We start from the raw sequence: 10,966 nt of genomic DNA on the forward strand, positions 1-10,966 counted from the left end.
TTAAAAATACACATTTATTGTAAAAGGAACAAAATTGACTTTGATTTCTTTTTTTTTCTCCGTCAGGATTGATCTGGAACAATAATCAATATATCTATTCTTCATTGTATTAGCTACTAGTATACTTTTCTCTGATATATGGCTTTGCACATATATTTTGTTTTTCCATAAAAGCATATAATATGCATGATACTAAGTCTGTAATTCTTTTATCACGACAGTAATTTTTATGTTGCTTCAGTTCCGAATCATCTTCCGGCTTCCATATTTCTGTTCGAATATGGTTTCAGTGTAAAACAGTTACCGATTTAGATTACATTTTACTTGTTCCTCTGTTTCAATAAATGTATCCAATATAAAAAATAACCTGACGTATACTATGTTTATCCTTTCGTAGGAAATTATTCTATAATTTAAAGCGACATTGTTCATACAGTTCATGATTATTTAAATCTGAATTCATAAAACTATAGAACTGACATTTATAACTACAAAATTTCTTGACAAAATCCTAACTTGTACTTTAAGTGTAAGTTTTTTTTAGAATCATAAAAAATGGAAAAAATCTGAAAAATGCATGTCAAATACCCATCGACCTGAAAAAATCATTTAATTCAAGAACGCTTTAACTTTTGGAAAAAAAAAACATCTTTTGGTCTCTCCTTCATTGGATTTGCTCAGAATGTTTTTAATAGAATGTTGGAAAAATGGGGTTTGTGAAACAGTTATCTGCCTTTGAATGGTTCATTTTCAGTGCATTTGAATGAAATTATAATTCAATTTACCATAGTAATATGGAAATCTTGTCTATTTTACTTCATTCTGATGGTGAATGTTTCCATGCATTGATTTTCCCACTGCCTGAATTTTACAAAGATTGACAAATAAGCCTTAAAAAACTTGGATGTTTTATAACTATTTTTATATAGGTAAAAAATAGAATAAAAAATATGTTTGAAATGTAAGTACATGTCGTCGACTTTATTTTACTCAGGCTTGGTCATTTATTAACAATGCATATAATTTCTATAAATTAATTACGAATGTAACTGAGTACAATTATCAAAAAAATGTTACTACATTTTTCTAAACAACATCATACACAAGAACAGACCGTCCCCACTCATTAGCAACATAGAATTTTGTGTAATCTTTACTGAAACACATAGCAACTGGATTTTTTATACCATGCTGGTCGGTTAAGGGAATGTCTACTATGACTCCCTCCTCTTTCATACGATGGATGTTGTGTGAATACAGTCCACTGACGTAAACATGATCGTAATCATCCGAGCAGACGTCACTCGGTTCTTGCAAGGTAGGAATGACAATAGTGTGAGTTTTGGTATTATATCCAATTTTGCTGTGTTCTCCATACCCCCCATAGCCCACAAATGGATGATAATTTCCAGTAGGTTCAAATAATTGATATTTGAAACTGTCTCCAGAACCAAGGCAGTGGTAACAAATTACTCTTTCGCGACCAGGGACTGGTTGTGTTGCGGTTTTCCTGATATGAAATTTAGACACGTAATTTTCTATAGTGGTTTCATAGATGTTGGATATGGTTCTGTAAGATAAAGAAGATTTTCGTTAATGGCATCGTTACATCTGCCACAATATTACTGAGATTAAGGCTGCTGCAAATAAGGGTTTTTAATGGTTGAAAGTATTTTTACAATTTGAGCGTTTTGTGCTAATAGCTACGATCAGATGTCCTTTTCATATTGTTCCTTCTCAACGAAACCCCTACACTGGACCCAAGGCATTCGATTGCAACTTAGAATTAAAAGCCACATTTAAAATCCACATAAAGTTATAATCGGTTATTGTAGGTCTTTGGACTAATTGTTTTCAAGAAATCATTTCATTTCGTATGAAAGTCAAGTCAATACAATTGTCATTGTTTTGTAGATGACAATCGATACTTTTGCAAAATTCCTACAACCGAGGGTTAATTACAGTAAAGAAAAAACAATAAAACATTGGCGGTCATGGAGTCTAAAACGTTACCTGAGGTTTTGTTAGTTTGTTGGTTTGTTGGTTTCTTTGGATTTTTTTTTTTTTTGGGGGGGGGGGTGTTGTTTTTATTTTGTTTTTAATAATTGGCATCGCCAAACCCAAGATCATTGGACTAAAGTTTTGACTGTACTAATGATTGAAAATGATGTAAAAGAGTCTTCAGTCAACCTTACATATACCATCAATTTGATCGCATTTATTAGATTTCTAGTCTATTTGCTGATAGTGTCATCCGACGAACCCCATAGATTCTTGCAACTCAATTGTTTGAACCTCTAAGTCATCCTGTTGTATCAAAAACGAAAAAATGCAAGATGTCAAACAGTTTGAAAATATGGGCAACGGAAAACGTAGTGAGGTTTAATTACGACGTTGATGGTCCAGGACTTAAGACCTAAGCCAATCGCCCTTAGGTTGAAGTTGATAGACTTGAAGCCTTTTTCATTATTAGTAAGTCCATTCATGACTCCGAAAGGCATGGCGGAAACGAAACATAACCTGTAACGACAAGATGGGACAATTTTGATGTGCTACCAATTAACCAAGACAACCGAAAAAAGTAATGATGACACACTAAGCTTTATGGATCCGACAAACGTACACGATGATCCGTTCAAAATATAGATGCCTGTCCACATCTTAAAATTCGCTTTACTTGTGGAAATGAAGCAGAAATGAAGCCTTTTATTAGTCTTCTCCTATATATGGAAATTATGAAAAGCCAGACATTGAATCAAATCTTATTGGCAAGAAATGAGTCAATTATGATTATCCAACACCCAAACACGTGGCAGGGTAATGAGAAAAATCTAAGTATTCCAGAGTATGTGTAACAAGAACTTAGAAGCTGTTCCACCTAGTCAAGATGAAGTGTTTCATAATAAGTGCACCAATAAATAAAATATTAACAACATTCCACGAAGATGTTGTAATTGATCATAGAATCGCTGATAATATATTCTTTGTAAGTCACTACTTGCAAAACAAATGTGGAATTTTGTCCGGCATACTACTCAGTATGACACGGTGATTTAAACAAAGAATAGGTTATACGTTGTTGGAAGTGATACAAAACATTTACCATCGTTGTCAATCAGCAGTAAAAATTAAATAAAGATTTATTTTAAAAATTGTTAGGGGGCGAAGTAAATAGCTTATGTCCCACTTAATTTTGTTGCCATATTAAAGATTTTCACAACTATTTTAATACATAAAAGTGCAAAATAGTGTCAGTTTTGCAGAAGATTTAATCCTAATTTTAGAATCTGCTGCTGGTCTTCAAACTACTTTAAATATTTAGACATTTTAAAAATAACCTGTTGACTATAGTGAAGGAATATCATATGCGTAGGAACAATATTGATAGCTTTTGTAAATTAAAAATGAGTAAATAAATGAACCATCTAAACAGGGGCTGAAAGAAATATCTTGCAAATTACAAATATTTGATACTTAGACGTACATTTCTGATCAACAGTGAAATTTGATACATGGCTGAATATTTTATTCATATTTAAGCAAAAAAGATTTGAAAAAACTACATCGATTTTAATTGGAAAACTAAATATTGTTTACCTTAAGCCGAAACTTGATTGAAATTTTATTGAACCTATATATATGCTGAGAGGTAACATGAGAATGCGCACACCGGCCATGAGGCCATTCTTTACAGTATAATACACAAGCACATAAATTTGTACGTGCACTTATAGATAAGAAAGTAGCCATTGCCAATCACCAGAATTGGAATGGGTGTAACATCTAACTGGGCATGTTAACTCTTATCATATATAGATTCAATATAATTTCTATCAAATTTATTAATTTTCCAATTTTTTTTAACGTATTTGCTGACATCATCAAATAAACTTAGACAGGATAATCAAGGGTGTAAAGATTCTAGAGAAATAAAAAAAAAAGTTATCCAGAGAAAAAGTCTAGACATAAAACAAACAGGCACACGCAACAAAAAAATATAAAATGTCCAACATATTATGTACAGATCAACTCAAATAAATGAGCAGAGTTTTTGATAAAATTAAAAGTCAAATCCGGGGTAGACGAAAGAGAAATGATATGCGATCAGTGACAAATTAGAACCAACAAAATTGCAAAAGATATGTTCCATCTTGTCTACTCTAATTTTATGACGCAAATATATACATGTATACGAAATATTCCTAACAATGAAAAACATAATCATAAGCATATTAGTAAAATCAATCAATAATACTTTGAATTAACCATACAACAGCATTATCATTAGGCTTGTTAGAAATTCCACTTCTCAATACCTTAAAGCAGACAATACGGAACATTCTTTTCTGTTATCCAGCAAAAACATACGGACATATTTATTTTTAATTAATTACTATTGTTTAAATGATGTAAACATTTTATGTTCAATTGTAATCAAGGGAAGCAAGGTTTTAACGGTAATCAAAAGAATGTAATCCAGGGACAAAGATCAAATATGGAAACCAGACATATACAACAAAGAACATAGGGTAATTAAAATCATACATACAAAGTAACAAAAGCAAATGAGCAACTCGGACTCCACTAAAAACTGGGAGCAATATTTGACGTCTCACATAACCAAATGGTGTTTCTACGTCTATTTCTGGGAGACATGTTTTGAAGTAAATGTTGAGGTAAGCGATGGTATACTTTTATTGCTTATCATAAAATGACTGTTTTTGGTAAAGTTATTTCCATTGATAAAAAAAACATGTTTAGATAATATCAATAACTATATAAATATTAAGTTCATAACATTGTCTTAGGTCATCTGTGTGTAAACAACAGATAAATTGCGGTAACGTAATTCACAGATGTAGTAACGTAATTCACTTATTGTACTTGAATCACAGCATTGACAGTAATTTTCAATTTTCTCTTTCTGATTATGGGGAAAAGTAGAGCCTAGATTCGGACGGTTTACGGGGACAAAAACAAAAGAAAAACAAAGATGGGGAGAAATATTTGAAAAAAAAGAAACTGAGAGAGTTAAGAAATACTATGTAAAGATTTCAGAAATGTCAGATAAAAAGCTGAAGAAAAGAAGGAAAATGATTCGCCGAGCGATGAGAAACACCCGAGAAAATAAGAAAATGAAGGCAACAATTTTGAGCAGTTTGACGTCAATAATAATATGCTAACAAGAATCAAGATTCAAACACAATATCAGATCAACCAAGGCTCGTCCAAGTGGATGAAGGACCATGGGACTCAACACAAATCCAGATTCCCTTCCTAGTACATCTAATCAACAGCTGCATGTCAAAATGAACTTTAAAACAACAGCAAAGAAAAGTACTTGGATTGAAAAACCTGGTCACGTAACTTCCACTCAATATCAATATTGCTAGATCCTCATAATCTATCTACTTCAATTTCTGCAACGCATTTCAAATGACATGCAGATATCCAATAATTCCTTTGTACACCAAAATCAAATTTGTTCAGTATTTAATTACGTCCTCCCTTTTGTTAGAGTAGTTAAAAGCAATCATGTTGTCAAGATATACTTTGATGTGAATACCACTTTTCGATATAGAATACTATCTTAAATCCAGCCAAACAGCTTTTACGTATAAATAATTTATGTGCTCTTGTTTGACCTCATCAGACCAGCATCCACTTGTTTGCAACATAGTGCTACATAGTTGTAGCATCAAATTTGTCATAATTCGACTGTAAAGTTTAATTTTAGTAATTTCTAAGGATCTGATATAAAGCTCAGCACATTTGACAACCACAAACTTCCCAATTACCTAAGCAGAAAAATCGTTATTTCAGATTTTCTCATCAGAACTGAACATAGCTTGATAATATCATCGGATGTTTTGTTGGTCACACTTATATTCGTTTTAACAGAATTAATTTCATACCCAATAAACTCAATACGTTGAGTTGGCAGAAAAACTTACTTCTCATGGTGAACTGTAAATCCAAAATCTAATCATGTATTTGTTTCAAATACATTACTGTTACAATGATCAAAACTACTACCAATTAATTAATTATCATCAATGTATGGTACATAACTTTTACCTCACAGGCTGCATGAAAACACTATTTTCAATAGTTTTGTGAAAATACAAGGTGCAGTTGATAAGCCATTAGGCATCAAAGTGAATTCATATAAGTTTTCTTCTAAATAAAAAAAAAAACCAATTACTTCGGGGGTTCACTCACAATAATAGAAGAATAATAAGCATCTTTTAGATCTACAGACGCAAGTGTATATGTTCCATTTCAAGATTCATTTGTTTTAAGTTCAATATTACTCGATGTGAACCTCTTCATTAGGACAAATGAATATTTTGAAATATAATGATCAGTTGACGGTTTCAATCTCTTGCTGCACATACTATCTTTCTTGTATGTGAAAACAATTTGTTTGTTGAGGAAAAATGTTAAGATTTTAATCGATAACCATTAACAACACTTAAAATCAAACAGTCAATTGTCAACTGTTTCCAATTCGAAAGATATTCTCCAACGAAAATCTTTCAGCACATTTTAACTCTACATACAAATCAGATTGAGAATGTACATGTATGTCCAGTAAGGTTACAACTGTACTTATAGTTGTTTCTTCTGTAAATGAGGTTTGTTTTCTTCTGCAATAATCTAAAAATATCATCTTCTCCAAACTATTTGAATAGTCTCTTATTATAGGTCGAACCATATTTAATTCTCTTTTTTTATCTTGTTTATTGAAAACCTCTTTCCAGGATTTCCATAATAACTTTTGTGTCCATGAAACCCCTGTTTTGTCTATGGTTTCTTTACCTGTTTTTTTTTCAGACACCTTGATCGTTATCTATCGATAATGTTTTTGGTATTATCCCTAAGTAACGGACTTTGTGACATTTTTGTTGTATTGTCTGAAGTTTTTTATTATTATTATTCTTAATTCTCTATGAGAAATGGCTCAACATTCCTGCAACCTAAAGAGGACAATAAATATATTTGTTGAAGGAACTACAGTAGTACATGTACCTACATGTATACACGTTGCAAGAAACATACAGCAGGAATGGCGCCGAGTCTAATAAATATACATGTGCACATTTGTTATGGTTATCAAGACTTGTGTTCACGTGTAATGGTGAATTGTTTTCATAAAAAATGTAAAGCTATAAAATGTTTATATACACACCCATATACAGTTATAAGGCATAACCACATGTCCTATATATGTTAATTGTTCACATATATCGATTCTTGTCATTTTCAAACTCCTGACATTAGCAGGAACATAATATTGTTTAAGATCTTTTACTTTCTGTTCTGGCGAAGGATGTCTAAAACCTTTGTTGACTAAGACAGCAAGATCTGTATCTATTTTGAGGCCTGATTCATTTGTCTTTCCTTAAACCCTCTCACTGAGATTAACATGTTGATTCTGTAATGAACTCCCTGTCTTAGTTTAGTATCAATGTTACTCCGAGTCTCTGAATCAAGTATAAACAATTCACGTGGTAGGTTTAATGAAGAGTTACGAACACTTAACCAACCCGTTCATGATATGCAGGGTTCCGACAAGATATTCAGTATTTTTGTCTCCATCTCGGTCCATATTCAGAGCTACAGTTTAAAGGGAAAGAAGGGATAGCTAGATAAAGTACATTTTTGTACGATGAACAGTATGGAATGAGGAAAATTCTTCACCCCGTCTCTTCATGGGAGGGGGGGGAGGGGGTTGATTGATATGGAGCTTCGGGTTATTTTAATATAATTTGCTCTATGTGTAGACGAATTAAGCAGAAGGTGGGGGTTATTACTATGTATAGATACATTCAGGTGGCCTTGAAAAACGTCACGATCTTCGTAATTGTACGACATACCACATCGTGGGTAACATTCCAGCGATATCGCTGGATGTTCTTTGTAGACCATCTACTGCAAATCAGTTAGGATGGTTTTATGTTATTGAACACGTAACCAATTGTCAGTATAGCTGTAAAATAGTAGTATTTAGAGCCGTTCGTCATATGACAAATTGTGCACGGATTTGCTATTTATGTAAATACTACTAATTATATTGTATTAGATAAATTTGACCATAAAGGACAAAGGCGAACATGTTTTAAAATCATTGACTGTAAGCCAGAGCAGCCCCTGTAGTACATGAGGCGTGACATTCTTTTTTACGCCTGGTTTCTTCTGATATCCACCGGTATAAGAATACCTCGTTTTGTATAAAATTTGTTGTCTTTATATTAGAGGACGAAGTCCTCATAATGGTTGTCAATGCGAATATAAACTTTGATCTTAGAAACACTGAGAGCCAGATTTCAGCCTTACAGGTAGTTAACCTGTAATGCCAAGGGTTATACAAAACAAGGATCTTTTTAATTTCGTATCTTTAACAACATTAAATGTTCATAGCTCGCGTTTTAAGGTTTTGTTAAATTATGAAGAAACTAAAACGTTGTTGTAAAACTGTTAGGTGCTTATTATTAATATGTTTTAATATCAATATATTCAACTTCGTCCTCTCACAGGTTACACCTGTCCCATTTTAGTAAGTACAATATAGGTTCAACACACATGTTAGATAGTGATTAATGTTTTAATGGTCTTTGCAGTTTGGAATTAAGACATAAAAATACTTTTTTTTTAATGTTCACTTCAGAATGAATTACTTTCATGAGTAATTGTACTTTGAGATTAAAAACAACTTTGATAAAATACCATGAGAAGGTAGACGCGAGCAGTCTTTCTTTGGACATTAATTTGGGCGTAAGTTAGAGAGAGAGAGAGAGAGAGAGCTTAATAAAAATCTTAGCAAAGCAAATGTTTAAGTTTTACGCTTGCATACCATTTGGCACCGTTATGGTTTTAGAAATAAAATTCATGATAATTGCCATAGCAAAATAAACAATTGGATAAAAACAGATAAGTTAGCAAATACTAGTAAGTACTATACCTGCAACTTATTGTGCTTGCAAAACTGTTTCCCGGTTGTCGTAACAAAACTCCAAAGTCATCTTTACCAACGACTTTTCAGATACGGCTATTGGACAGTTTGCGTTATTTTTGCCGCCTATCAAAACAGCAACATCGATAAGCTGATCGGGATAAAATTGTCTCATTTCCTTCTTTAACGGAAAAGTCACATAAGCTGAATTACTGCGATCGGTGCACACATCCCAGGGTTTGTCCTCAGTACAAACATGACTAAGATAATGTCCATTTTTATCAACTAGCACCAATTTATTTTCCATATTGTCGCAGATTATAACATTTCCTTTCGCAGTACAAGCCATTCCAGATATTCTTCCGAAACTATAATTACTCGTAGATACGTATGTAAATCCGTGACGGATGTCACCTGGTTCTGCTAGTGCTTGTGCCATGTCTATAAATTGGAATCAAGAGAAGACCAGGGTTTACTTAAATTTTAAGTTGAATAAATATATGAAACAAAAAAAGTAACAGATCTATGAAACAATAGCTGTTAATGTCAAAGCAAAAATAAAGATGATTAGTTAAAGTCAGGAATAGAATAACAGAAGCATTCTCAGTAAACTAAAAGTAAATAAAGAAAAATATAATTGTAACAAAAAATGAACGATCGATTTATACCACTAATCAATTTAATCAAGGAATTTCCGAAATGTGAAACATATAAATGTTCTACGTTTTGAGTTATTTCAAACCATTCAAGTATTTAGAGGTTAGGAAGGTTTTAATAAGTAGCAGCATGTCCCATATGATCAACATGTAGTACTACATAGATCTAAAACAGGTTTGCTAAAAATAATTGACCAGAAAATTATCTTGCAGTTCCAATGTAAAGACGTCAATACTTATTTGAGGTCTCCGAAGGCGATACATTTTTTCTTACCATTCAAATTTACTTCCTTCTTCCCACAGTTCATGAATAATTTATTCAACTATGAGGTCAAACACAATATCAGTCGATTGGATAACACTTGAGTAGATAGTATTTATATCAACATTAAGGGACATTTTATCATGTTAATTTTACTTTTAACGGTGTTGAGAAAACCCACCTTGATAAACCCGCTCCTTCAAAAGCGATGTTTATCGCAAATATGGTTGACAAACACATTACAAAATAGATGATGTATGTTAACATTATTGACATGTTCGATTAAATATTTTAAAAAAAAGTATGCATTTTTGGGCTGCTTCATCTCTCAGTTAAAATGCAAATGTATAATTTTCTATAGTTTTATATATGCTGTAAGTTGATAATACGTGTGTGTAATTCATTTCTCTCGGTTCATTACGCTAATCTTGGTCTTATAGACTATTCTCTTTTATTATAATTCGAGATAAACGTCTTCTAACGTAACTTTTGCATGGTGTAAACGTGCCTTGTATGGTATTCGATACATGTATATGAAAAAAATAACTGTTTTTAAAAAGAAATTTGATTTTTTTCGATGAAGTGAAGTGGCTTTTACAGCGGTTGAATTAAAGTGTGTGCTGGTAAAGTGCGGTTGATGTTGTCGTCACTATAAAATATGTTCGATGATAAATATGGGAAATTTTAAACATAACAAATTATTTTAGTCCATATCATTTAACGAAACATATATATTCCAAACTTAAAAGTTTCTAAATATTTCTAAATGGGTAATTAAAGGCTATCATCTTTAATTTGCACACAATTTCCAAGGAAAAGACGAACCCAACCCCCAAACCTCCCTTATAAATCAAGCTGGTATGGATCAAAATAAGTTACAAGCAAAAAATACATTAAAAACAAAACAAATTTGATCAACGACACTCAAGGAGTTTGACGAAAACTTTGCCATCATAAACACTAGTTGCGCTTCACATTCTCCATCAATAACCTCAGAAAGCTCTTAGGCAACGCAGAATAAGAGTTGAAAAAAGTTGATTAAACAACTAAGTCATATGCTGAAATTCTAAAGACCAAACCTAATCAATCTGA

At 32.3% G+C, this 10,966-nt stretch overlaps 3 protein-coding genes across 4 annotated transcripts in view; 1 reads left to right on the forward strand and 2 right to left on the reverse strand.

The window, feature by feature from the left end:
- Positions 1 to 9,100, reverse strand: part of LOC148613902 (centrosomal protein of 162 kDa-like) — a 68,247-nt gene extending 59,147 nt beyond the window's left edge. For both annotated transcript variants that reach the window (XM_088587566.1, XM_088587567.1), the window contains exon 1: positions 8,966 to 9,100. The gene's annotated coding sequence lies outside the window, so the exon portion shown is untranslated. The remainder of the gene's footprint in view (positions 1 to 8,965) is intronic.
- LOC148613903 (uncharacterized) lies at positions 1 to 9,962 on the reverse strand. The gene is made up of 3 exons (XM_088590395.1): positions 9,887 to 9,962; positions 8,977 to 9,397; positions 1 to 1,570 (listed from the first exon to the last, which is right to left on the reverse strand). Exons 1-3 carry the CDS (start codon positions 9,918 to 9,920, stop codon positions 1,087 to 1,089), a joined length of 939 nt encoding a protein of 312 aa, XP_088446521.1. The 5' UTR covers positions 9,921 to 9,962; the 3' UTR covers positions 1 to 1,086.
- Positions 4,543 to 10,966, forward strand: part of LOC148613904 (queuine/queuosine transporter SLC35F2-like) — a 27,538-nt gene continuing 21,114 nt past the window's right edge. Inside the window, exon 1 of the mRNA XM_088587578.1 lies at positions 4,543 to 4,676. The gene's annotated coding sequence lies outside the window, so the exon portion shown is untranslated. The remainder of the gene's footprint in view (positions 4,677 to 10,966) is intronic.

The sequence above is a fragment of the Perna viridis genome, chromosome 6, assembly GCF_037379345.1.
Source record: "Perna viridis isolate PV_CMFRI_1.1 ecotype Kerala chromosome 6, ASM3737934v1, whole genome shotgun sequence".
In the NCBI taxonomy this organism is placed as follows: domain Eukaryota; kingdom Metazoa; phylum Mollusca; class Bivalvia; order Mytilida; family Mytilidae; genus Perna; species Perna viridis.

Bases quoted from the DNA above. Each gene is read 5' to 3' on its own strand.
- LOC148613903 (XM_088590395.1), bottom strand. From the start codon at position 9,920: ATGAACTGTGGGAAGAAGGAAGTAAATTTGAATG. The intron at 9,398-9,886 runs GTAAGAAAAAAT...TCCAATTTATAG, and splicing joins GAAGGAAGTAAATTTGAATG to ACATGGCACAAGCACTAGCA. The intron at 1,571-8,976 runs ATAAGTTGCAGG...TTTATCTTACAG, and splicing joins GAAACAGTTTTGCAAGCACA to AACCATATCCAACATCTATG.